The 25,564-nt window shown below is 42.6% G+C and overlaps 1 protein-coding gene across 1 annotated transcript in view; it reads left to right on the plus strand.

Moving 5' to 3' along the window:
- Positions 1 to 25,564, plus strand: part of PPP4R2 (protein phosphatase 4 regulatory subunit 2) — a 52,747-nt gene that overhangs the window by 16,815 nt on the left and 10,368 nt on the right. The window contains exons 3-7 of the mRNA XM_015429494.1: positions 16,095 to 16,265; positions 19,382 to 19,475; positions 21,000 to 21,037; positions 23,884 to 23,958; positions 24,252 to 24,395. Coding sequence (XP_015284980.1) covers positions 16,095 to 16,265; positions 19,382 to 19,475; positions 21,000 to 21,037; positions 23,884 to 23,958; positions 24,252 to 24,395 — 522 coding nt within the window. The remainder of the gene's footprint in view (positions 1 to 16,094; positions 16,266 to 19,381; positions 19,476 to 20,999; positions 21,038 to 23,883; positions 23,959 to 24,251; positions 24,396 to 25,564) is intronic.

The raw sequence follows: 25,564 nt of genomic DNA on the forward strand, positions 1-25,564 counted from the left end.
CCCCCCCCCGGCGGCGAAGCCTCGACGGCCCACCAAACTTTCTCCTCCCCCCGGTGCAAGAAAATACAAAAGGTGTGCGTTTCTAGTTGTGACATTAAATTATGAGGTGAGCAGGGGTAATTTCCTGCAGGAGCGCACAGGAGCGGAGCTCCGGCAGTAAAGAGCCCAGGGGGCGGGAACATGCAACAAGCCCCACCCCTGCTCCCAGCAGCCCTGGGCCACGAGGAGCAAGATGCAGCCAGGTAAGCTCCAGGCCCTCCCCCCCGGTCCCCTGGTCCAAAACAGTCCAGTGGCACCTTTAAGACCAAGTTTTATTCCGGTACAAGCTCTCCTTCCTCTGTAAGGGCAGATCTGTGCGTCCCCTCCCCCCTAATAGCTAGCAATACAAAACTGTCCAGTGGAGCCTGAGCGGTAGGTGTTGCCTTCTGACACACTTCCGGTGATGTCAGGGGTGTGTGGCATATGCAAATAAGTTATGCTAATGAGTTATGCTAATGAGCTCCTGCACCTCTTTTTCTACGAAATGACCCCTGGAGGTGAGAGATCTCCAAGCAGTTTGGAAGCAGAAGATATACCCAGTTTCTGTCCTGCTGTCGTCTCCTGCTCACAGTTGCCTTAAATACTAGGGGAATAGCAAGATGGCTTGGTTCATTGTGTGTGCATCGAAACATTGGGGTTTTATATGACTGCATATAGGTCCATGCATTCAGCATAATCTGGCCAAAGTTGGGGATAACTCTGAAAAGCAATCGTGATACGTAAAGGATTTGTGCTAATTGTTCTTACATTAAAGTATAGCCCTTAGTCGCTGAATGTGCTACTGTACTGTTTTCTGTACATTCCTCTGAGAGGCTTGTTAAAGCATTGTTGTGGTGAAGCCATGGTAACAAGAAGAATGAAAACGTCAGTAGGCAGAATCAAGTTATGGGTGAAACTGGCCAGCAAGTGAAACAGTCTCTCAGACTGATAAAAGTACTCAGCTCAGTTTGAACACATGCAGATAAGAATGGCTTAAAGTTCGTATTGTCCAATAATTAGTTCTTTTAAGGTCATTTGGAAATTGTGCCACTATAATTCAGAAACATATTAGAGGTTCAAAGCCAATTTCATCTGTTTTCCTTTTAAAAACACGTTCTAAAGTTCTTGTTGCTTTTCTTGCAGCTCAGTCCTAGGGCCTGATGAACAAGTGCAACAATAAAGTAAGAGAACTGGTGGAGAAATTCGTAGCATTGAAATGAGAACAGAGGGCATGGCAGGTAGAAAGGGACTCTGTCCTTTGTAACTCTTCAAGTAATAACAAATGTTGAGTGTTGTGCTATTTTTTGGGCAGTGTTGCTTTTAGCCTTAGAGGGAACAGATCTTCTTGCTCCCCTACCTGAATCTTTTGGTACTTGGAAATAGGGATGGGCATGAACCTACAAAAGATTATTCATTTTGTTTCAGGTTCAGGGCACCCCCCTCCAAAACTGAACTGAGCCAAACAGGCCCCACCCGAACCAAACCATTCCATGAAGTTCAGTTTCCCATTTCTCCTGGCCATGGCAAGGAGAAAGGGGGCAAGAATCACCCAGGAAAAGACTTTCCTTCCCCCTTTCTCCTGGCATGGCTCGCTGCAGCCGGGAGAAGGGGGGGGCGGGGATTGCTCTGGAAAGGACTTCCCTTCCCCCATCTCCTGGCATGGCTCGAGGCGGCTTGGGGAAAGGGGGTGGGAATCACCCTGAAAGAGACTCCCACCTTTCTCCCAGTCACAGTTTTCCCTGGCCAGGAGAAAAGGGGAGGGGAATCACCCTGGAAGGTACTCCCCACTTTTCTCCCTTCCACCTTTCTTGTGGCCGAGGCTTGCCCTGGCCAGGAGAAAGGGAGACGGGATTGCCGGGGAAGAGGCTTCCCATCTCCCTCTCTCCTGGCTGTCAGGAGAAAGGGGGATGAATCGCCTGGGAAGGTGCTTCCCATCTTCTCTTCTGGCTGTGCAGCTCTCCTTGCCAGCTCAGCAGTTTTGGGCTCCCTCCTGCAGCCCCTTTAAACCGGGCTGCAAGAGGAAGCCCATTTAAAGGGGCTACACCAAGGAGCTGGAGGCAGCTGAGCTGGTGTGCCCCTGCCCAGCTGTCTTGGGCTTGCTTGTTTAAAGGGCTGTGCCAGCAAGCCCAAAACAGCTGGGCCTGTGTGGAGAAGGTTCTCCCTGCCAGCAAGGGAATCAGCTTTCTCCCAGGAGATCACCCCACACTTTCTCCTGGCCACTGCTCACTGTGGCCAGAAGAAAGGTCAAAGAGATCAAAGAGAAAATTTCCTCAGATCCTATCCTCAAAGTTCTCTACAGGGCTAATACAAGCTCCATAGCCTTCTCCATGATGTAGGAACTACTGGAGATTGCCAAGCATATGGGTCAAACCTGCCTTGGCCCCTGCTTTGGCTAAAAGATTGGATAAACCTGTCTAGGCTCAGAAAAGAGGGTGTGCTTTCCTTTTTCAACATCCCTTGGCTAATTCTTTGGTAGCTGAAGTATTGCCCTCTAGACAAAGAGCTGGATAGCACTCCCCACCACCACCTTTGACAAAGAAGACTGCAAGCTTGATACTTTGGCCTCATAAAATTTACTCTTCTTGGGCATTAGATCATAGAATTGCCACTTTCACTGCTATAATGGGCTATTACGAGATGTTCCTTTGGGAGTGCATGGCCCATTGCAAAAGTTTTACATGCAGAAGGAGTTAAGCTATAGAAACAACAGTTGGTACTGTTTCAGTTGAACAGTAGCATCGGGGTGGTTCTAAGGTGTCATTCCTGGTTAAGTTCTACTGTGTTACTGAATGACACTAGGGCCAAGGTTGATGGACCTAGAAGTACCAGCCCACCCAACAAAAGCAGCAGCAATATCTCCCTCCTCTATACTCCACAGCACTGGAGTAGGAAGTAGCAGGGTAAACAGTGGAGTAAGCAGGCTCCTCAGTTGCCTCATGATATCTGAGGCTTCAGTGTGGAAGCATATGCTATGAGTACACATTCTTTGCCCTTTGGGCTTGCTATGGTTCCGAGGGTCTTTACTTACTGTGTATCTGCCATGGTGGCCCCCCTTAGTCTGTACACTTTATACATAGTTGGATGCTTGGCTTTTTGTTGCTACATTGGAGGAGCCCCTAGTTGTTCATATACCTCTAGCTATAAACCCTCTTGAGTCATTGGGCCTGGTAATTGGGAAAAATCTCATTTGCCACCAATTCTATGTATAGGACATATACGGTCTTTACTGAATTCCATTAAGGGCTGTGCATACTTACTGTAAGAGAGGACCCATGCCATCGAGTCTCTGAGTGCCCTGTTTTCCTCTTAGGGATTCTAAAAGGTTATGTTGAGAAGCTACTGGGGTTAATAGCCTCTACCACAGCAGTGGTTCCTCATGCAAGGCTTCATATGAGGCTTTTGCAAAATTGGTTTATTTTTATTTGAAAATTCATAATTAATTTTGACCCTCATTGAATATTCTTAAGTATATCCTGAGGTCGCTCAACTGGTAGGGCCAGGACTCCAACTTCTTAAAAGGCTGAGAATTTGACAGGTGTCCACATGATGTGGAGATGTTTTCAAATGCCTACCTAGGGGTTTGGGGGTGCATTATGGTTCCTTTCACACTAAGGTCAGAGAGGGAGTCTGCACTGCGTATGAATCTAGAGATCAGAACAATCAAGTATGCTGATCTCTTGCAGCTCTCCTTCCAGCGTAGTGTTCAGAGGTCACCCTCATTTGGCAGTGGGCCATTCAGAGGAACATCTCCCTTCAGGCCATTCATATTTCATTCATAACCAACGGTGATGGCCAAACTGAAAGCAGACCACTCGGCATGCATTCTCATAGCCACATATTCTCCATCCTCTGGGACCTTTCAGAGGGAGTTCACATAAGGCTTCTCATGGTTCACAAAGGCCTCCTCTTCCATCACAAAGTCAGGTTGCTAAACCTCACAGCATGGCTGGTACATCACTAGCTCATCAGTTGGCAAGAGTAGCCAGAGTTCTTATCTTGGTCTATAAACCAGCCACCTGCAAATTGTATTCAGCCAAGTGGCAAAGGTTTATTGACTGGGCAATCCTCAGTAGAGTCCATCCTGATGCTTGTTCCCATCAGGCATTTTTGAATATTTGTTGTCTCTCAAAGATGTGGGTTTGGTGATAACTTCCTTGAATGTACACATGGCAGTGATCTTGGCTTTCCATGACAACATGGAAGGTGTTCTCTGTTCCTCAATCCAGGAGGTTTTCGAAAGGCTTAGTTAATTTATATCCTGCAATAATTTCCGCAGATCTCCAGTGGAGTAAACTAATCTTTAAACACTTTGAGTCCCTGGCTAGGTGTGATGTGTATTTTATCATTCAAGATTGGTTTTGGTTGCCATCACCTTGGCTTGCAGAGTGGGAGAACGTCATGCCCTATGATGTAACCCTCCGTTCGCAAATTACATAAGGACAACCCTTTGCCCTTGTATGTATTTTCTCCCAAAGGTTTTTTTCTCAATTCCACCTTCTCAGGGCATAATATTTCTAGTATTTGTTTACCCTGGTTTCACAAGCAGAACAGATTTTGCACGCATCAGATGTTAGGATATTGCTGCTTTTTTATTTGCAACATATAAAGGACTTTCGGAAGGAACAAAATTTGTATGCGTCTCTGGTCAAAACAAGGGATGGGCAATTAACACTCATACTTTGCAGCTGACATGATGTCCTTTCCCATTCAGAGCTCACACCACCAGAGTCCTTTTCTCGGTAGAGTCTCTTTGGATGTCATGCACAGGGCTGCTACCTGGTTGTTTCTGTCCACATTCTTGAAGCACTATTCCATCAATGTGAATTCCATGAATGAGGTACTTGTGGGGAAAGCAGTGCTACAGGCCACACTCACCTCCGCAGTAACTGAGCTTGCTGTTCTCCCATGGGGGACTGCACAGTAGCTTCAAAGATAAAAACAGGGTTGACTTACCTGTAACTGTTGGTGTTGGTATTGACCTTTAGGCCTTGAGCAATCTGGAACCAGTGTATTTGGGATCGTCTCCTCTGATATGTCCCTGGGAGAACATTATGCTGTGCTGAGAGTAATCTGCTGGTGATCCCTGGCCTGAAAGACACCCAGCTGTCCTCGACCAGAGCCAGGGCTTTCTTGGCCCTGGCTCCGACCTGATGGAACTCTCTGCCAACTTCCATCAGGACTCTGTGGGACTTCTTGCAATTCCGCAGGGCCCGTAAGGCAGAGATGTTCCACCAGGCTTTTGATTGAGGAGAGCAATGGTTTCCATCATCGCTGGCACCCTCCTCTTTTCTTCCACCTTGCCTGCTTCTGCCTCCCTCTTAACCTGCCCATGAGACAGAAGAACAGTCCGGAGCAGGTTTCATATTAAATTATAGACACATATCTGAAGATTGTGAAATTCAGGATTAATTGATTTGTTGATTTTAAATTTATTTATTTTTAGCATTTATATCCCACCTATCCCACGAATGGGCTCAGGGCAGGTTACATCATATTTCAATAAATGTAGTAAAATTTAAAGCACAATATAAACATTTAAAATCAGTAGTTACAGCTTATAGTTGAGAGGTTCCAGCCCATTGATGCAGATGGATGTGGCCGGTTATTGGTGGGTGGTGACAACGCTGCATGGGACTACATCTGTAGTCATCAGATCCACGTGTATCCTCATCCCCATCCCAAAAATCAGATCCAGCGTGTGGCCCGCTTGGTGTGTGGGAGTTGATATAAACTGGGAAAGTCCCAGTGCCTCCATGAACGACACTGGGTTGCACAGACACTGAATCATCAGTGTGGACATTGAAGTCACTCAGGACCAAGAACCTGGGATATTCCAATGCCCAGCCTGATACTGCATCTAACAGGTCGGACAGGGTATCTGCTGGAACGTTAGGCGGTCGGTACACCAGCCAGGTAGCGAAACTCTCCTTGACATCACAAACTGGATCATTGTATGTTTTAGTCTATTGTAAATCATCCAGAGCCCTATGTACTCAGGGATGGGGTGGTTCAGAAATTCAATAAATAATAAAATAATAATAATTGAATAGTCTTCTGTGCAGGCTCACATCCCTCTCTCCTTTCCTGGCTATGAGCTGCTTGCTTTGAGGGTCCGTCGTCTCCATGACAGTGAAGGGAAAACTACCTTTGTCAAGTGCCAGTTTGTGCAGAAAATGGTGGTGTGAGAGGCAGGAGGGCTCTTAATGATTTGAAACTTCTCAAAAGCTTTGGGTTCTTCATCTCTGTGGCTGGTATGTGCCTACACAGTCCCATGTCTGTTTGCACATAAGACCACTCTTTAAATAACAGTTACAGGTAAGTTATCCTTTGCAAAGGCAGTCCTGTCCAGGTAATACGTTAATGTGGATCTTAGGAGCCCTGTCCTTGAAACCAGACATATGGATCATGGTCAGGAAGACTGCAGAGACAACACGGCACAGTGTAAAGGCACTGAGGTGGCATACCCCCAAGGCCCTAGCTCAATGGTGAGAGCTGTGAAATTGCGAGAGACGTGAAAAAGTCTAGCTAGACTCTGGAGCATAGCTGAAGTTTTGCCCTTTCAGTTATCATCATGGGATGGCCTGCATATGCTGATTGGTTGCCCTATATGCCCATCATTTTGGCTGGCCAGGCCTCCATGTTTCATCTCCTTCCTGTATTCTTGGGGCTCATTACCACTGCTCGTTGCCATTCATTCCAGTGACCTTGCGCATGGGTGGTTTATCAGATGCCAGCAGTGATGAGGTGTGCACAACCTGAAGACCTTTCCACCTTGCAAGAGCAAACGTTACCTCCTTGCATTCCATCCTCCTCCTCCTGATGTGAACTGCATGCTAAAGACAGCTGGGATTAGGAACCAACAGCATGTCAGAAACATGACTGACCTGCTAACCCCAAACAGCTATAGAGCAATCCACACATTTATTGAAAAGCATCAGGAATACCAGAGCCTAAATCATGTGACTGAGGTTGCCAATTTCCTTCTTCTAAAGAGGCTCCTTTGCCTTTGCAAGCTGCAGTGATGAACCCCAGAATTACAAGTAGAGCTGTCCCAATTACTGCATGCTTGTAAGAGGGATAACTATGCCAAACAATAGCTGAATAGCTTGTGATGGTGCAAGAAGTAAGGAGGTGGCAAGCACACAACAGAGCCATAAGGTACACATTGGTTACTGCAGTCATTGGTCATGCATGCCATAGGCCAGTGGTGGCGAACCTTTTAGAGACTGAGTGCCCAAACTGCGACCCAAAACCCACTTATTTATCGCAAAGTGCCAACACGGCAATTTAACCTGGATACTGAGGTTTTACTTTAGAAAAAACAATTCATACATTAACTTAAGATGATCCAAACAAAGTAAGGAAAGCAATCCCAAATGCTTTCATTTACTTAAAATTATTTGGCAGAGAATTCGACACTTTAATGATGGTCTGGGTCTGGCTGGGGCAATGGCACGTGTGCCCACAGAGAGGGCTCTGAGTGCCACCTCTGGCACCTGTGCCATAGGTTCACCACCACTGCCATAAGCTCACTAGGTGGTTGACATTTTACTAGAAATACAGTCCTCCTGGCCCCAGCCATGTTGGATAGCTGCTTACATAGTCCAAAGAGACACAAGTGTTGGTAAGAGTAATGTTATGCGCTGACAGCAAAGAACAAATGATTTCCACAGTTCTGCACACAGTGCTTAAACTGGAGATGCTGGTTTTGACCCAACAGATTGGGTCTAAAGTACCTGAAGGACCCTCCCCCCTCACATCAATCGGTGGTGGCTTCCTGCATTGTCTGAGATGAGTTTGGTTGGGACTCAGCAGGAGACTTTTTTGGCTGGGTCTATCCAGGAGGTAAAGCTTTTGTTACAGGCTTTTTGGAGAAGGACTGTTTCTGTTGTGAAGGCCTTTAATCTCATGGATTCTTGTTTACTGTATGCTATGATGTTTTCATTTTTGAGATTTTAGTGTTGAATATTGGGTTTTGCTGTTGTTGGTAGCTGCCTAGTGGCCAACAATGGGGCTAAAAGGTGACATACAAATAACCAAAACAGGTATATCCATCATCGTAGTCTGCAGTCTTTGTTATGAAAAGCAGAGTATTTGCAAAACTGCATTCCTTTTAGTGCTTTGTATTGCTTGTTTTGAGGACTGTGTACTTTTTGTGTGAAGTGTATGACTTCAATTTTATAGCTAAAGATGTTCAGATGAGCACGTGATAGTAAAAGGAGTGCTTTGCATCAGCTAGTGGTCCATGTAGTCCAGCCTCCTGTTTTAGTGGCTAGATTATCTGATGGGCCAGTAAACAGGATATAGGCTCCAAGTCTTTCCCCAGTGTTGCTTCTTGGCACTGGTATTCTGAAGTTTACTGCCTTTCGAAGATGCTGTTAGTCATGGCCATTAGCCATTGATAGAGCTATCCTCCATGAATCTCTATTTAAAGGGGCCTATGTTAATGATCAATACTATGTCCGGTGGCAGTGAATTCCACATTTTAATTGCTTTGGGCAGTTAAAATTAACTCTTTTGAATAAAGACATAGTTCATCCTGAATGTACTGACCATCAACTTCATTTACTTAAAATTAAGGATAAGGTGAAAAGGTTTTTTATACACTTCTCTACCTCATGCATAATTTTATAAACTTCTGTCATGTTTTTCCTTCAATCCCTGCCAGTTTAGACCCTGTTAGCCTATATATAAAGTTGGCGGTTTTGCTCCAGTGTTGATCATATATGCAACGTTAAGGTCTTTGCTCCAGTGACAATTGTCTTGCACTTACATTGAATTTACTTTGCCTTGTTGTCACCCATAATTTGGAGAGATCATCCTAGAGTTCTTCAAAACCTGCCTTGGTTTTCACCTACCTGAATAATTTAGTGTCATCTGCAAATTTAGCCACTATGCTGCTCACCCCCTCCAATTACAGATCATTTATGAACAAATCAGAAAAAGTTGATTCTTGTGGGACTCCACTGCCTACTTCCATCCATTGTGAGATGTGCCCATTGATTCCTGTGCTTTCCTTCCAGTCCTGAACCATTTTTTAATCCACAAGAGGACTTGTTCTCTTATCCCATGATTAAGTTTACTAACAGTCTTTGGCAAGAGGCTTTTGGAAGTCCAAGTATAGAATGTCTACTAGAAAATCCTTATGTAAAATTTTGCTAGGTTACCCCAACACCCCCTGGGAAATGGGAGTTGCTGGTTAAGAGTTTTACTCCAGGGAGTTTGCTGAATTTTTCTCTGTGTGTAAAAATTAAGTATACTATTAAAGGATTATTAACACAGTGTATCTACTATTTATACAGAGCTAATAAGATACTGTCAGACTAGCTTGATGTTAGTTTATTTATTGGCATCACACAAGGGAAGGGGACCTGCAAGACGACAGGGGAGAGTGGGGCTGTCTTGCCCAACAAATGGTGGTCTCAGCTTGTTCTGGTCTGGCTTGGCTGCTTCCCACCTCATCTTACTGCGCTCCTCAACAGCATAGTTCCAGGTGGTCAGCCATGTTGGTCTGAAGCAGTAGAACAAATTTAGAGTCCAGTGGCATCTTTAAGACCAGCAAAGGTGGATTTTTCCCCGGACTTGGCGATCACCATGGCAGTTGCTTTCCCCCGGAACTCCGGGAGAAGCCTGCCAGCGCTCACGGCTGGGAGGGGGTGTCAACAGTTGTTTTGATTTAATTAAGAGGGGGGAAGGACAGCAAAATAATAAATATGTCAAAATAGGGGATAAAAGATAAATCTTTTCTAATTGTGGTAAGTAAACTGAGAGTCACCATTCGTCTCGTCTCAGGCGTGGAGGTAACTCTCTTTTCATTCTGTTACTGAAGTTCCTTTGTAATAAAACAGCTATGTTGAGGTCATTCATTGGACGTCATGAAAGGTTGAAGTGTTCACCTGCAGGTTTCTTAGTCTTGTGATTCCTGATGTCAGATTTGTGTTCATTTATCCTCTGGCGTAGGGTTTGTCCTGTCTAAATTTAGCTCTTGCCTCCTTTTCCTTCATTCTTCCATGTGCAACTAAATAGTAAAATACCTCCCCCCCCCGCTTGCATACTCCATTATTAAGTAGAGCATTTTTTTCTGTTTCAATTACTTCAGATAATTTAACTATATTTGATTGATTTAAAATCTTCATTATCCTTACTTCCCTGAACAGCTTCTGTGTTTTGTTTTTTTGACCCCCCCAAAGGGGATTTTTTTTTATTTTTGCATTTTCTACATACTACACACTACAAATATGGGATGGGGGAAAGGAATACTAATGCCCTATCACTATTACTATGGGAAATGGGTCAGGGAGATGTAGATACATATAGTCTAGTGGATAGGGGAAGGAAAACTACCATTCTATTCTAAATCTCCTACTGGATATGGGGATAGGGTAAAGACTAATACAAATCACGATCTGAAAAGCTAAAAGAATAGATTTTTAACCTATTAGTACAGGTTATACAGAGATTAGTTCGATTATAAAAATATAAAGTTATTAGCTTGGCACAATTACTGTCCTTAGCACTCATGCTTTAGTTTTAGAGTCCTTTCTTCTTAGATTTCTTCGTTTTCTGCAGTTTGGGAGTGGGCACTCCTTTCTCCAATTCAGATGATTCTGATGACGAGGAAGTTTGGCTTGTTGAGTCCTGTGAGTAGGACTCCTCTTCTTCCTCCGCATCCGTTTTTAGATTCTTTTCCTTCTGCCTCTTTTTTTTACATTGAACATTTGATCCATAAATCTTTCCACTTTTGGAACAGAGTCAATTTTATATTTTTTATTCTGGTAATTAAAACTCAACCCTTCTGGGAATAGCCATCTATACGGTGTTCCCTTTTTTTGCAGGGAGAGAGTAAGCATCCTGCATAGTTTCCTCCGTTTTCTTACTTCAAATGGGATGTCTTTCAAAATATTTATCTTTTCATTCTTGATTTTTAAGGATTTCCCCATTGTTGACTTTAGGTCCTGGCCCCACTGGTGGACCTCCTGATGGCACCTGGTATTTTTGGCCACTGTATGACAGAGTGTTGCTGGATGGGCCTTTGGCCTGAGCCAACATTGGCGTCTCTTATGTTCTTATGCCAAGAGTTCCTTTAAGTCCTCATTCTTATCCTCAGGTATTCCATGGAAACGTAGAACATACATGGATCTTTCTAGCTGGAGCTGTATTAGTTGGGTTTCATCCGAGGATCTCTTCTTCTCTGCTTCATCCACTCTTTTATTAATACCCTCAGTCTGTTTTTCCATCTTCTTCAGCGTTTTCTCGGTTCTGTGGTTCTCTTATCCATCTGCTTTAACTGCTTTTGCACATTATCTAGTTTGGTGTTGAGAGTAGTCATCTGATCCATTAGAGGGCGCTGTGCATTTGCTAACAACGAAGAGAAGTCTGTAGATGCTTCCTGGTTCTGGGAGGGAGTCGTTGGTATGTTTTTTCTCGGGCGCTCTCCGTCCTCTCCCAGCCATAATATCAACAAGAAGTAAGTTTTACAAAACAAAGCAAAAGTTATGTGTTTTAATTCCGCTTCATATATTTTAGCAGCTTTTGCGTTCACTTAACTTCTTATATGCTTGGTTTGGCTCAAAGTCTTTTTATTTTCGCTTTAGAACTGTTTTTACAGTTTACTCATATTGGGGGGGGGGCTTGAAACTCCTCCCCCCACGCTTCAAACTTAGGCACTTCCAATTACTATCAAGGCACCATTTGCTTATTTTTCACCTGAGCTTTGCTTAACTCACAGTTGGTAGCCTTGGAGATCTTTTAGAAGCTTCTGTTGACTAGTCAGATTCAACTGAGTTTTGTGAATTATTTTTATTGCAACCTCTCTGCTGGTGAGGATTTGCCTGGCCAGTTTCACTTTTGCAAAATTCCCCATTCCAATTGTTTTAAGTAGTCAGTTATTCCCAATATGGGGCTACTCATCTGCACAGGAAGCCATAGAATTCCTACAGTGGGCCCCAGAGTGACTAGTCCAAGAGGTAACATCCTGCCGTCCTTCACCATGAAAGGTGTGATTTTCAGTGTCATGTTCATTCACCGTGGGCAATGGAGTTCTAGTGGACATTTTCATTCACTTGTGCTGAAGCACCATTTGTGATGCCAAAACCCAGCTATAGGTTATATAATTTTAAAAAAAAACCTACCACCCTTCCTTCCCTCCAGTGTTCCCTCTAAACTGAGTTAGTGTGAGCTAGCTCACAGTTTTTTAGCCTCTGGCTCACACATTTTTGTTTTAGCTCTGGAAGGATGGCTCCAGAGCAAACTAATTTATGCAGTAGCCAAATCGCTCATTCACAACTTTAATGCTGGTAGCTCACAAAGTAGAATTTTTGCTCACAAGACTCCACAGCTTAGAGGGAGCATTGTTTCCCTCCCCCAAAAAACTATATATAGTTACAAAAAAAAAAAGGTAATTCTACTGCATGATAGTGGTTACAAACGGCCACCATCAAGAAACCATGGAGTGTGAGGGAAAGAAATCTGGGTGATTTCCTCCCGCACCTCTTCTCATCTACATTCCAGTCTGGCAAAAGGACACTGTGTTCCCCTGGGAATTTTCAGGAATCAACTGAAGGTAGGTTTGCAGTACCCTTTATGACAGATGCTGCGTAACAGATTTGTCCATAAAACAGAGTTCCAGATAAATCATAGCTTTTACTGTAACTGTTTTTTTAACCTTCTCAAAGAATTTCAAATGCCTGGTGAAACAGGACTTTCCTTTACAGTTGCCATACTCATGTTCCCTTGGTACATGCTTTTTCCACAGTGAAAACAAAAATTCATGTTTCTTTGCCATCTCAGTATTTTCCTGAAGAAGTCCTTCCACTTCTCTGTTGTTTAAAGACCTAACCGCCTCTCAGATCCTGGTATATTTGCTTTTTGTTTGCATTAATCTGATTAGCAATCTGTTGCTCAGATTCATTTTGCTTGCTTGCCGTATTGTCAACATATTTGTTGTTTCAGAACCTGTGCTCCTTTCTGTTCACTTAGCTCTGGCAAACTTTTGCTATTTATGGTTTTCTTGACTTGGTTTATTAACCACCCAGTCAGGGGTCTTTTTGTAGAAAAAGAACTGCAGGAGCTCATTAGCATAACTCATTAGCATATGCCACACCCCCGACATCACCAGGTGTGTCAAAAGGCCACACCCCCTGACATCACCGGAAGTGTGTCAGAAGGCCACACCCCCTGACATAAGCCTTCCGAAGGGGTCCCCATTTGGAAGAAAAGCAGGGTTATCAATGTGCACAGATAGAGAGACAGAGAAAGAGACAAGGGACTGTAAAAGCCAGAAGCCTCCTTTAAATAAAATCTAGCTCTGATCCTCTGGCCTAAGACAACTGCAGATCTGCTTTCCCGATATCAGTGTCAGTAGCAACAAATCAAACATTTGGTACCCAGATATGTAGAAGCTATGAAATAGCTGACTGATATTGCCTCTTTATTTCTGGCACCACAGTCAAAGGATAGATTTGTCTGTATAAAAGTTTAAAATAGACAAAACCCAGGTGGAGCAGCCTCGGCCAGGCAGAGAGAGACGGGGGGAGGAAGCCGACTTACCCTCCTGCTTCTTCCTCGTTCTGCAACAGAATGAGGCTGGAAGCAGAGGGTGGCCGGAAGAAGGGGCGGGGCTTCACCATGTGACCCCATGCCTCTCTCCCAGAGCGACGTACCGGCGCGCTCCGGCCTGATCTGAGGCCTGCACCCAGTATCCTTTAAGCTTTGGTGGTACCTTTCCTAACCTGAGCTATGCATTCAATCTGTTCTTCAGTTAATGTGGTTTAAGATAGCTTCCAAGCACCCAGAAGCAACTGGACTATTTATCTTGATTTTTGTTTTTATAGTCCTCTCATTTTTGTAAAGCGCCTTTTTTAAAAATCAAATGTGACTGCATTGGAATTTGATGGCAGTTTTCCATTGACATGAATGCTTTGCAGACAAATCGGTGCAGCAACATTTACATCTTGTTCCAGGTCTTGTGTCTGCTTGGAACCAAGTCCAGGGTCACTAACCCTCTAGTCAGGTCCCTAATCAATTTTTCCAATGTACTATTATTTATGATATCTGTTGTGTTGCCATGGGAATTTTTGGTGTAAATTACTGAAGGTATAAGGTGAATAATTTTTTTCTTGAAAACTTCACATGCTGGCATTAACTAACATAACAATATATCTAATTCTCAACATGGCAAGATCTGTGGATCCTTAAATCTAGAGATTGGAGCCATGAATAGACAGATGTTTCTAGGAATCTTAAAAATGCCCAGGTTTGCCCAAATTTTTTAAAGGGGGGATTAACTGCCCCGAAGAAATAACATGTGATACCTGTATCTTTAAGAAACGAATTCCCTTATTGGCCATTACTAGGTAACCACAGCCATATTGCCAGCCTTCAGTCCTCGGTTTCTGTCAGTAAAAAGTGTTTGTGTGTGTATTATTTTCTAGTGCAGTTTTAGCCTTTGAGGGAGGGGGACTCTTCAGGGCCATGCCCAGCAACAACCACCAGGCATCTTTCTGCCATATGACTTGAATGACTTATGCAGGCCATGCTGCTTGCAACTGTTTAATAATAATATCCCGACTGACTACTTCGAACAAGGGATCACTATGACAAATCTCATTTTAATTACCCCTACTATTTAAGTTCTGGTAATTGCTAGTAACTAGAAATATTCCAAACCTTCCAGCCCTCAAAGAGGACATTTTCATCAGTTTTGTAAAAAGAACCCAGAAGAGGATGGACACACAAAAAAGAGGACATATCCTCTAAAAAGAGGACATCTGGTAACCCTAGGTTAGAGTTTCAGACTAGGATCTGGGAAATCCAGTTTTGAATTAGCACTCTGCCATTGAAGCTCACTGGCTGACCTTGGGACAGTCACACGTTGTCAGCCTAACTTATCTCACAGAGTTGTTGTGAGCAGTAAATGGAGTTGAGCTGCTTGGGTTTCCCATTGTGGAGAAAGGCAAGTATAAATCAAGTAAGTAAGTAATATAACTAAAGCTTTGGGGGGCAGATAAAAGGAAAATAGGTTGGTGGGTGGCAAGGAAAGAAGGAAGCATGGAAAGGTGGAGATATAGGGGTTACCAGGAGAAGGGAAAGAATAGTTGCCCAGAGGTGGAAAAGAGGAAATAGTGTGGGGAAGAGGATACAGGGGAAAATGAGGTGTCCCTTATAAGTTCTTGTGGGTTTGTCACTGTGCAACTGGGCCAGACCCAGCAGTCAGCAACACACAACTGGGCCATAATTTTCCTGGGTAGAGGCTGCTGCAAGGGAGGGAAGAGGGAAAGTTGGACAAGGGAGCAAATAAAGGTAGATTGGGTAGTTGGTGGAGAGAGAAGCAGGGAAAGTGTTTGAGCATTTTTAGGGAAGAGAAAGAAGAAATAGTGGGGGAGGAGAAAATGAGATACCTTGCAAGCAATGTTCCCTCTAAGCTGTGGAGTCTTGTGACCAAAAATTCTACTTGTGACCAAAAATTATGAGCTACTGGCATTAAAGTTGTGAGCAAGTGATTTGGGTACTGCATAAATTAGTTTGCTCTTAAGCCATCCTTACTGAGCTAAGACAAAAATGTGTGAGCCAGAGGCTAAAAAACTGTGAGCTAGCTCACACTAACTCAGCTTAGAGAGAACACTGCTTGCAAGTACTTGTGGTTCACAGACTGATTTCTGAAACCAGTTGTGGAAAATAACTGCTGAAATGCTTAGAAAGCGAGGATTTTGGAAATTGTTCTCTCTGACTTGGATGGCTGAGGGATCTATTCTCAGTAGTTTTACGTAATCCTAATGTTCTTTTGCCATTGCTCCACTTATTTATCTTGTTAAAGTGTATTTAATCTTACTGTCAAACTAGCATTTTTATCTGGGGGGCTATGACAGATCCTGCCCTATTTTGTTAATTTTTTCAATTTTGTATTTAAGCTAGAAGAAAAATTAAAGTGCCTTGTCTTTGATCACTGCAAGATTTTGCTTGCCTGCAGGTAGTTTTATAACTAACGCTGCTGCACATATTTTATTGCTTTAATATAAATATGGTTAGCATGTGGTTTTTTGTATGCTGTTAAGCAAGCTGTGTGTTTCTTTTTTTAGGATTCAGTGGTCGCAGTTCAAAGGCTATTTTATTTTCAAATTGGAGAAAGTGATGGATGACTTCAGAACTTCTGCTCCTGAGCCAAGAGGCCCGCCTAACCCCAACGTGGAGTACATTCCCTTTGAGGAGATGAAAGAACGCATTCTGAAAATAGTCGCTGGCTTTAATGGGTACGCAATCTAAGATCAAACCTCATTTATTGTTGGGACCACATGAATTATTATCAAGTTCAGGCATTCTGTTTTTGACCTTCATATTGTAGTAATTTCCTGCCATATGCTTAGCAAAATGAATAATTCCTATAAATATGTTTGGCAAACTACAAAGTATCATGGTGAGCTTCTGAATCTTTGTTTGTACTAAAATCATTCATTTAACATTTTGCAGGTCTGATGAGAAGGGCTGATGCTCTTCAAAGGCTGCCTTATCTAATTAGAGTGCTAGAAGAAGTTCCTAATGACCATGCAGTGAGGACAGAGTATTTAAGCTGATAATTCTACCACATACAGTACTGTAGTATAGAAAATAGCTATGCCTACTGTTTTCTCATTTTTTTCTTCAACTGCAGTTCAAAATCTGATGGGTTTTTTTTAGTTTTTTTAAAAGTGTGCACTTCTGAAATGCAACTTCAGCACAAGTTTAAAATTTACACAGAAAGAGTGGGATAGTGTAAATATGATGTTGGTTCTATGTTGGCTCTGTATTAACCATAGCAGTTAACAACTCAGGCGCTATTCTTGCACGGTCCCTCTCTGTGGTCAGTTTCCTTTAGCCATAGTTCATCAGCGCCAACATTTAAACATAGTGGAAAGTAAGGAGAGTTTCCTTCAACCTCCAAGTCTTGGTTTGAGATTCTTGTTAGATGTAAATCCTGATTAGCATTAGTGCAGTGATTTGCATGACCAGTGGTTAAGGGAAAGAATGCAGTTTGAAAATTTTGAAATTTTTACCCCATGAGTCTTGAATTCATAAGTACACAAGCCTTGTACACTGTTCAGGAATTGGTTCCAGACCCTTTCATCAGCTGAAGGAATCAACTTGTGTAAAACACAGCCCATAAAATAATTCAAGGGATTCTGCGTAGGTGACATTATATGTTTTTACAACTGTTAGGGTCCTAAGTTATTCTAGACGTGTCAGAAAAAGACACTGCAAATCCTGCAAAACATATAATTTTATAAAAAGGGTTGTGAATTGTTCTTGTGCACTTTGTGTTTTTGAATGTAAAGCTATCTCATTATAGATAGATCTGACTTGTTTCTGACAAGTATGCTTCAACTGACTGTAATTCAAAAACTTCTATTTTATTCAGGCCGCATGTGGCCAGTTGTCAGGTACTTATTGCATCTTTTTTTGAAACAACATAATTTGTAAAATTGGTAGTTTTGACAGATCCCAATTTAGGTTTTTTCATTCCTATTGGCCTACTGCCTCATTTTGGAAACTTTGTACCGCCTTGGAGTAGTTGTATGCTTTGGCTGTGCTTCCAAATATCTATTAAAGAAATTAATGTCTCTTTGAATTTTTAGTAACTTGAAATGATTTCTGGATTCATCTTGCAGAGATGCTGTTTTATGGGGCGTTATCCTTCTTGGAATTAAACCCAGGGGTGTTGTCATTAATTTATAGTAGTTTTATTCACACAAGACAGTTCTGGGAAAGCCACGTGTATAGAAGGCAAAAAAGAAAGCTTTGTTTTCATGAGATCCATACCAATATGTAATTGTTGACTTTCTGAGAATGTAACTTTTGTGTGTTGATTTCATTGTGGAAATTGGAGGAATCCAGTTGTGTGGTGGCATAAGTGACTTAAAACAGGAATCAGCTTCTTTATCATCACACTCTTTTATAGCCTTTGAGGTTTTTAAGATTTTTTTTACTTATCTGATCACTCTTGTTTGATTCTGATGATATTGGCTTTTATTTTGTATTAAAAAGTACATTGCTGCTCCTACTATATTTACCATTCATTTAATGTCATGTTAATTCCAGAGAGGTATCTGATTAGCCTGTTGCTGTAAGAATAAAACAGGAGTTTGGTGGAACTTGAAAGGCAAGATTTATTCCAGCCCACTTCATCATTAAGTTTACATTCATTATGCAGCTATATTTATAAAGTTAAATGCACTGCCTTTCATGAGACTCCAGTGGCATTTTAAAGATTACCAGACTTTATTATAAATGTTGTCTTCAAGATAAGACTGAATTCCTGTTTCACTCAATGTCACGTATATGCCAGTGTTATACAGAAAATAAGAATACCCCATCCAGAGGGCTTGATCTGTATTGGACTGAAAAGACAGGCCAAGCTGGACGTAGGGGATTAACGAGTAGTGGTGTAACTGTGGGTGGTTAGTGGGGTAGCAGCACAAACACAAGTAAAGTGAGACTAGGGAAGTTCAGGAAAAGGTGATGGGAAAAGTTGAGATTATGGAAAGATGCTCTACATATAGGGAGTTGAGCAGCAGAATTCATGGGTCTAGGATCTGGGAAAAGTAGCAAAGGGGATTGATAACCGATGAGCCTGAATGAAAAGGGACTACATGAGAAGTCAAGAGAGGAGATTGACTGGAAGGACAAGGAGGCAATCTAAGCTTGAATTTGCAGCTGTAAAAATTTTTTAATGTGGTCCTCTGCCAAATAAGCTACCCACCTTGCTTGCTCTAAGTAATGGTTATCTGCAGACTGGATTCAACAAGGATTAACTTTCTGTCCAACTTTTTAAATATATGGGGGGGAGGGGAGACTCAGCTTTTGCGTCAGTTCCTTATAGAAAGTTTTGATTCAATTCGTTTTCTCCATGATACCTTAAATTATACTACTCATAAAGTGGTATTTTTTTATGAATGCAAAATTTTTAGGCTGCGTAATTTTCCTTCGTCAATTCATTAATATTTCTAACAAAGATGAGCATTTGGAAAGAAACAGCCATTCACAGAAGCTGATGAGGAACTTGTCTGTTTATGATGTACCTGCTGTGACCAAACTAAGGTCTACCAGTTCATGAAATGACGTGAACCTTTTTAGATTTCCTTGACAATTCCTGCCTGGTGCAGGATTGAATTCATGGCAAAGCAAATGTTTCTGTGATGCTGTAGTGCCATCTGCTGTCCGTAATACCTCATACAGTTTTTTAAAAAGATACTGTAAATTGAGAGCTATTTGTGTGCAGTTGTAGTAGCTGAGCAGATCTAGTACAAGACAGTGTACACAGCTTGTCTGGATTATTCCTTCTGTGTTCATTCATTCAAAAGGCAAATTTTAACTAGTTTGCATGTCTTTGCAGTATCCCTTTTACTATTCAGCGACTCTGTGAACTGCTGACAGATCCAAGGAGGAATTACACAGGAACAGACAAATTTCTTAGAGGAGTTGAAAAGGTATGTCTGACTTCTGTCTGACCTGTTATTCAACTTTAGCTATCGTTTAATGAACATTCTTAAAACTGATAATATGGTTCCACTGTGATCGTTTGGTTATTGTTCAGAACTATTTGCCTTACAGCAGCTAGTAATGTTGCAAATTCTTCTGTGCTGAGCATCCTTGTATATGTGGTGGCATGGATGAGGTAGTATCTGACCTCATGTGGGTCACCTCTTGTCAGTGTCACTTTGCTAACTGTTGCCTCTTCCTTACTGCTATATGGATGGTGACTCTGGGGAACTGTTTGGAGAATTATCATTTCTGGACAGTGTATGTGTATTCCTGCTTGTGGAACTGCACAACATTATTAGGTGCTGTCTCGTGAATGGGAGCAGTATATGTCTTTTCTCACACTAATTTTAGGGTAATTTAGATTTTATTTAATACATAAATTAGATGTTACCTGTTAATTACTTCTGTCTCCCCCTTACTACATACGTGTTGAATGAGCTTCTGTAGTGTCACCAGATGTTCACAAGCATTCATTGGTGACTGGAGAACTATAGGCATTGGGTCGAGAAACAGGTAACATTCAAGAACCAGTAACCTACAATAAGCAGAAGCCTAGGGGTGGGGAAAGGGCAGAGATGATAGACCTGGGAAGCTAAGGGAAGAGGAAGCCATATGCTGCTCGCAGGAAGTGGAGAGGTGAAGAGAGGAGACGCAAGTAGTGGGAAGTGAAGTGAAAAGAGATTGAGGTTCTAGAGTGGCTGGAGGGTGGACAGAGTAGACAGGCGTTTGGAAGGATGGATCCTGAAAGAGTGACTAGAAAAAGATGAACACCTGGGCAAAAGGGCACAGCGGATGGCAGAGATTTGAAGAAATCTCTTCAAGGAAAATTGTGCACAGGATATGGACCTGGCAAGTTGATTGGGGGAGACTGCATAGGCAAGAGAGCCTCAGAAATTGGAGGACTTTGTGCTAAGGAGCGTCAGGGAGGAGGTGAAGATGAATTTCACCTACTGATTAGAACTAATTTGCCCAATCTTCAGATGCGTGCTCCTAATCTGAAACGTCCCATATTAATCTTAAATTCTATTCTGCCTTTCCATCAGGTAGTTCACCAAAAACAATTAGAGCAGCAATAATAAAACATGATTAAAATCATAATTAAAAAGTTCTCAGATGCACACAGAAGGTGCATAAAAGCTTGCGGAGCAGAACTGTCTAAAGCTGGTGTTGAAAAACTGGAGAAGTTAAGGGGCCTGTTGAATAAATGGAAGAGAACTCCCGCCTCTGAGTACAACTACAGCCAAGGGCCTGTTTGCTTTGTAAATAATTTCTGTGGTTTGACTTGTAGGTATGTACTCAAGGGCTTTCTCAGCATTCTTTAGTAAAGTGTATTGCTTTGACCTCTCACACTGCTGAGGTGTCCATGCCTTTCTTGTTTTAGTGTATTTTGCTGAAGGCAGAATGCTTAGTTGCTTCGTAGCAGAGGTTTTTCCCTTTCAAACCAACATTGTGTCTCGTTTGTCTTGCAGAATGTCATGGTTGTCAGCTGTGTATATCCAACTTCAGAGTAAGTATGACCTCCTAAATTTCCTTAGTAATAATCAGTGAATCCCTTGTCTTTTTTTTAAATATTGAATTTTCCATGGTAATGTTTGTAGTACAGTTTGTATTGATGGCATTTCTGCTGCTAAAAGGGATGAACAGCCATCACATTTTCATTGAGGCTCCTAGCTCTCATGCTGATATATTTATTTATTTATTATTTCTATTTATATCCCGCCTTGCCGGACACGCTGGCTCAAGGCGGCTAACAGGGTTAAAATAATGTAAATAATACAGAGATAAAACAGTTAAAAATACAAGACCGGTTAAAACAGCAACAGTTACAGATAAAAACCAACAGATGTACCTCTGGTTCTACTTGAACAGTAGTTTTATTCTGCTGATTTATTCTGATTTGTTGCCAACTTGGCCATATAGGATATGGGCACATAGTAGGTTAATACATTGTGATTATTGTGTTGTTTGTATAATACTGACTCTGGTTTCTCTATGTTTTTAAAATAGAATTTTATGACATGGTGCTGCGTAAAATCAGTCTGAGAATGGTTAGATGGGCAGATTCAGGTCACATAGAAACAAGCTGTAATGAATAGTTTGCACATTCAATAACCAGAAATCAGCAACTGGCAACCTACAGACAATCAGGAGCTAGTTCTTGGGCAACTTGAATGGAGTGGCAGTAATGAGGGGTGCAGGTAGTAGAGGCACCAGAACTTTGCAGCTGAACTTGCTGCCAGAAAAGGATTAATGAATGGGTGGAGAAAAGGGAACTAGTAGAATTACATTTGGCTGCTGGCCAATTGCTCATGACCCCCACTTATTTCTTCTCATCCGTACTAAATGATCCTGACCCATATGTTGGCTAAGCCCTTCTCTAGCCCTGCCAACTGCAGCTGAGCATCTATGGAAATCACAAACCTTTCTTGTGCAAGCAGAAGTGCCTTCTGTTTACACTGACTCAGTTGCTGTTGACTTACACACTTGCTTTATTATAAGCATAACTCTTAACTTGGGAGGAAAGGCACTTAGAGGATTAGGGTAATCAATTAGTCCGATTAGAGAGTTGATATGTTGTGGTACAGAACGGGAGGAGAGAAGTCCATTGCAAGCTTTACACAGTACTGGAGGTAAAATTTCCAGCCAGTCTTTTACTTCTAAATCTGTTTGTGGACATGAACAGCAAGCAACTGTGAGGCTTCTTACAAACTATATTTAGTGCAGGGTATCAGGTTTGCAGTGCCACAAAGAAAATTACCTAGCTAACGTGGTCCATATCTGCATCTGAATCGCTTACTGTGTAGTCTGTGGCACTGTAGGCAGGCACCATGTCACTGCATTTATTTGTTTATTTATTTGTTTGTTTTATTAGGTTTATATCCTGCCCTGTCCCAAAAAATGGGCTCAGGGCAGCTCATAACAATTAAGATCTAAATAAATAATCATACCATATAATAAAAACCCAGTTTAAACAATCAGGAGGTCCCCACTGCTGGACCTCCTGATGCCACCTGGTATTTTTGGCCATTGTGTGACATAGTGTTGGACTAGATGGGCCATTGGCCTGATCCAGAATTGGCTTCTCTTATGTTCTTATGACAATAAAACAAGATGGCAGCAAAAACTCTAAGGCAGTCCTTAATGCCTCCTTTAGGATGATTAGTACAAAGATGTATTTATGTGGGCATGGGAGGCCGAGATGGGTTGGACATCCACAGCCTCAGCCAAAAGCCTGGTGGAATAGCTCTGTTTTGCAGGCCCTGCAGAACTGTAAGAGGTCGTGCAAGGCCCTGATCTCACATGGGACAGTGTTCCACCAGGCCAGGCCCAGGGCAGAAAAAGCCCTGGCCGAGGCTTAACATTTCTGTCCTGAGTTCCCTCTCCCCTTGCCCAGAAAATGTCCAGGTAGTCCAAAATTGGGTTAGAGAATTTACAGGACGCAGTCTTGGATCTTTTATTTTGGTTTCTAACTTCTTTTTGAAATTGTATATTGAATTTTAATGTTTATATATTTTTATGGCATTATGCCCCTTTGTACATTGCCCAGAGCCCGGCATAAGCTGGGATAGGGTCAGGGCTATTTTTGGGCAGGAACGCACAGGAACGGAGTTCCGGCTGGCTCCTGAGTTGGCCACGCCCAGCAGGAACTGATTAGAATAATAGGCCACCCAAGGTGGTGAGACGGAACCAGCTGCCTGACTAGCCGAAGATGATAAAAGGCCAACCTGGCAACCGCGGTGACCTGGGCCACCATCGAAAGTGAGGCATCCAGGATCACCCCCAAGCTCGTCACCCTCGGTGCTGGGGTCACCAATGCCCCACCAAGCATTGGGAGCCAGATTCCTGATCCCAAGGTGCAGGACCTCCGTCTTCACTGTCCAGAGTATCCGAGGCGGAGTCTGTCCATCCATCAACAGATAAAGCCGGGTGTCGTCAGCATGCTGATGGCAACCCCAGCTCAAACCCTGGGCCAATTGGATGAGGGGGCGCATATAGAAGTTGAACAACATCGGAGAGAGGATTGCATGTTTGTGAGCCTTCAACCTTTCCATTTCTTGTGAGATGAAATGTTGGCAGGATTGGAGGCTGAATTGATTGTAAAGCATAGGAATATTGTGGGATGTGTGTAAATGGTATGCCAAGCTGTAAATGGCAAAAGGAGATCTCTGTGTTTTGTTTCTAGTTTAACATACCAGTGTTGGAAAACGTTTTCCGGGACAAGATTAGCTAATAGGGTTGCAAGTATGTTAATTTTAGCTGTGAAATATACTTAAACACATATTTTAGCCAAGATATTTTCAAAAAAATTAATCCGTCACCACAGAAATCTTATACCACTTGAATTTCTTGTAGGAAAAACAATTCCAATAGTTTAAACAGGATGAATGGAGTTATGTTCCCTGGAAACTCACCAGGATATTCTGAAAGGTAAGAGAAATTGCTAAAAGGGGTGGGGGGGGAAGGACCACCCTGGAATATATGCTGTTTGTGTGCCCATTGCCTTTTTTCTGTAGGGTATTGTAGCATAGTCCCAAATCTTTGGAATAATTTCTTTATCCTCTTACGCAGAATCTCTGTGGCAGATTAGATGTATTTATGGTAAGGATTTTTAGCATCCCTGTAAAACTTGTCAGTTTCTGGCATTAATGATTTTTCTGTCCCATCCAAGATAGATTATCCTTTAAAACTGAAAGAAGTTAAACATTTTTTTTCCTTTGCAGGTCCAACATAAATGGTCCTGGAACTCCTCGACCTGTAAATCGACCAAAAGTTTCTTTGTCGGCTCCTATGACAACAAATGGTTTGCCTGACAGCCCAGAAAACCAGGAGGCAGGTCTTCCTCAGGCAGAAGAAAAAGTCAACAGGTTAGTAAGGGGGGAGTATAGATACCAGGAAACTGGATTGATTTCTGTGTTCTACCTTGTTCCGTCTTGTCTCTTGTGTCCAGTCCCAACACTGTGTGCTCTCTTCACTAGGAGGTGCAATCTTTGAGGATGGGTTGGAAAACATGTGGATTTTAAACACACTTCCGGCTACTTCTCCATAGCCGGTCCATCTCCTCCCTCCTCCCTCCTCGCTTCTGTTTTGAGCCCTAATCCTTTGTCTCTTCACACTCCACTGTGTGAAGTTTTTGCATGAGTTTTCCACTTGCCAATTAATGCAACTTTCACCAGGATTATGAGATCGACTTGGGCAAGAGTAGATAAGTGTCCCTGTTCAAACACAGTTCTGGACAAGACCTACCACTTTGCTATGGACTGTAACAACTTGATGGTGCCTAACAAAGATGAAGTGGTTTCTTTTTCTTTACAGACTCTTATCTGCTATCTGATGGCGATGTCTTTTCTTGGACTCAGACAGAAAATCAATCTTGCACAGTGTCACAAAAGTCCAGCACAGCTGTGACTGAGAAAGCTTCATTGCTGCTGCTTGTGTTTTGGACAGCCTTAGTCTGGCTGAAACAATTATACTGTTATTTATTTACTAGGAGCTATTGTCAGAGCAAGCATTGATTCCTAACCACTTCTTCCACCTGCTATTCTGTATGGCTAGAGCTCTTAGTTACCCTGTGCTATGTGGGCAGGATCACAGCCTCCATGGTTATAACTAGGAGAGCAGGTGGGCTAAAACTATAGGCAGAAGCTAGTTCATGGTAATGCTGGGGTCGTGGTGGACCTTTTTGCAAAATAGATGGATGTCAGTAACGGAGAAGACAAAGAAGAGATTGGATTTATACCCCGCCCTTCACTACCCAAGGGAGTCTCAGAGTGGCTTACAAACTCCTTTCCCTTCCTCTCCCCACAACAGACACCCTGTGAGGTAGGTGGCTCTGAGAGAACTCTGGCAGAAACTGCTCTTTTTCAAGGACAGCTGTGCCAGAGCTATGGCTTGCCCAAGGCCATCCAGCAGGTGCAAGTGGAGGAGTGGGGAATCAAACCCAGTTCTCGCAGATTAGAGTCCACGCACTTAACCACTACACCAAACTGGCAGGAGATAAATGCAAATGTAAGGTACTGCCTCCTTTCTGGGTGTT

Source organism: Gekko japonicus, unplaced genomic scaffold (assembly GCF_001447785.1).
Source record: "Gekko japonicus isolate JY-2015 unplaced genomic scaffold, Gekko_japonicus_V1.1 scaffold852, whole genome shotgun sequence".
Lineage (NCBI taxonomy): Eukaryota > Metazoa > Chordata > Lepidosauria > Squamata > Gekkonidae > Gekko > Gekko japonicus.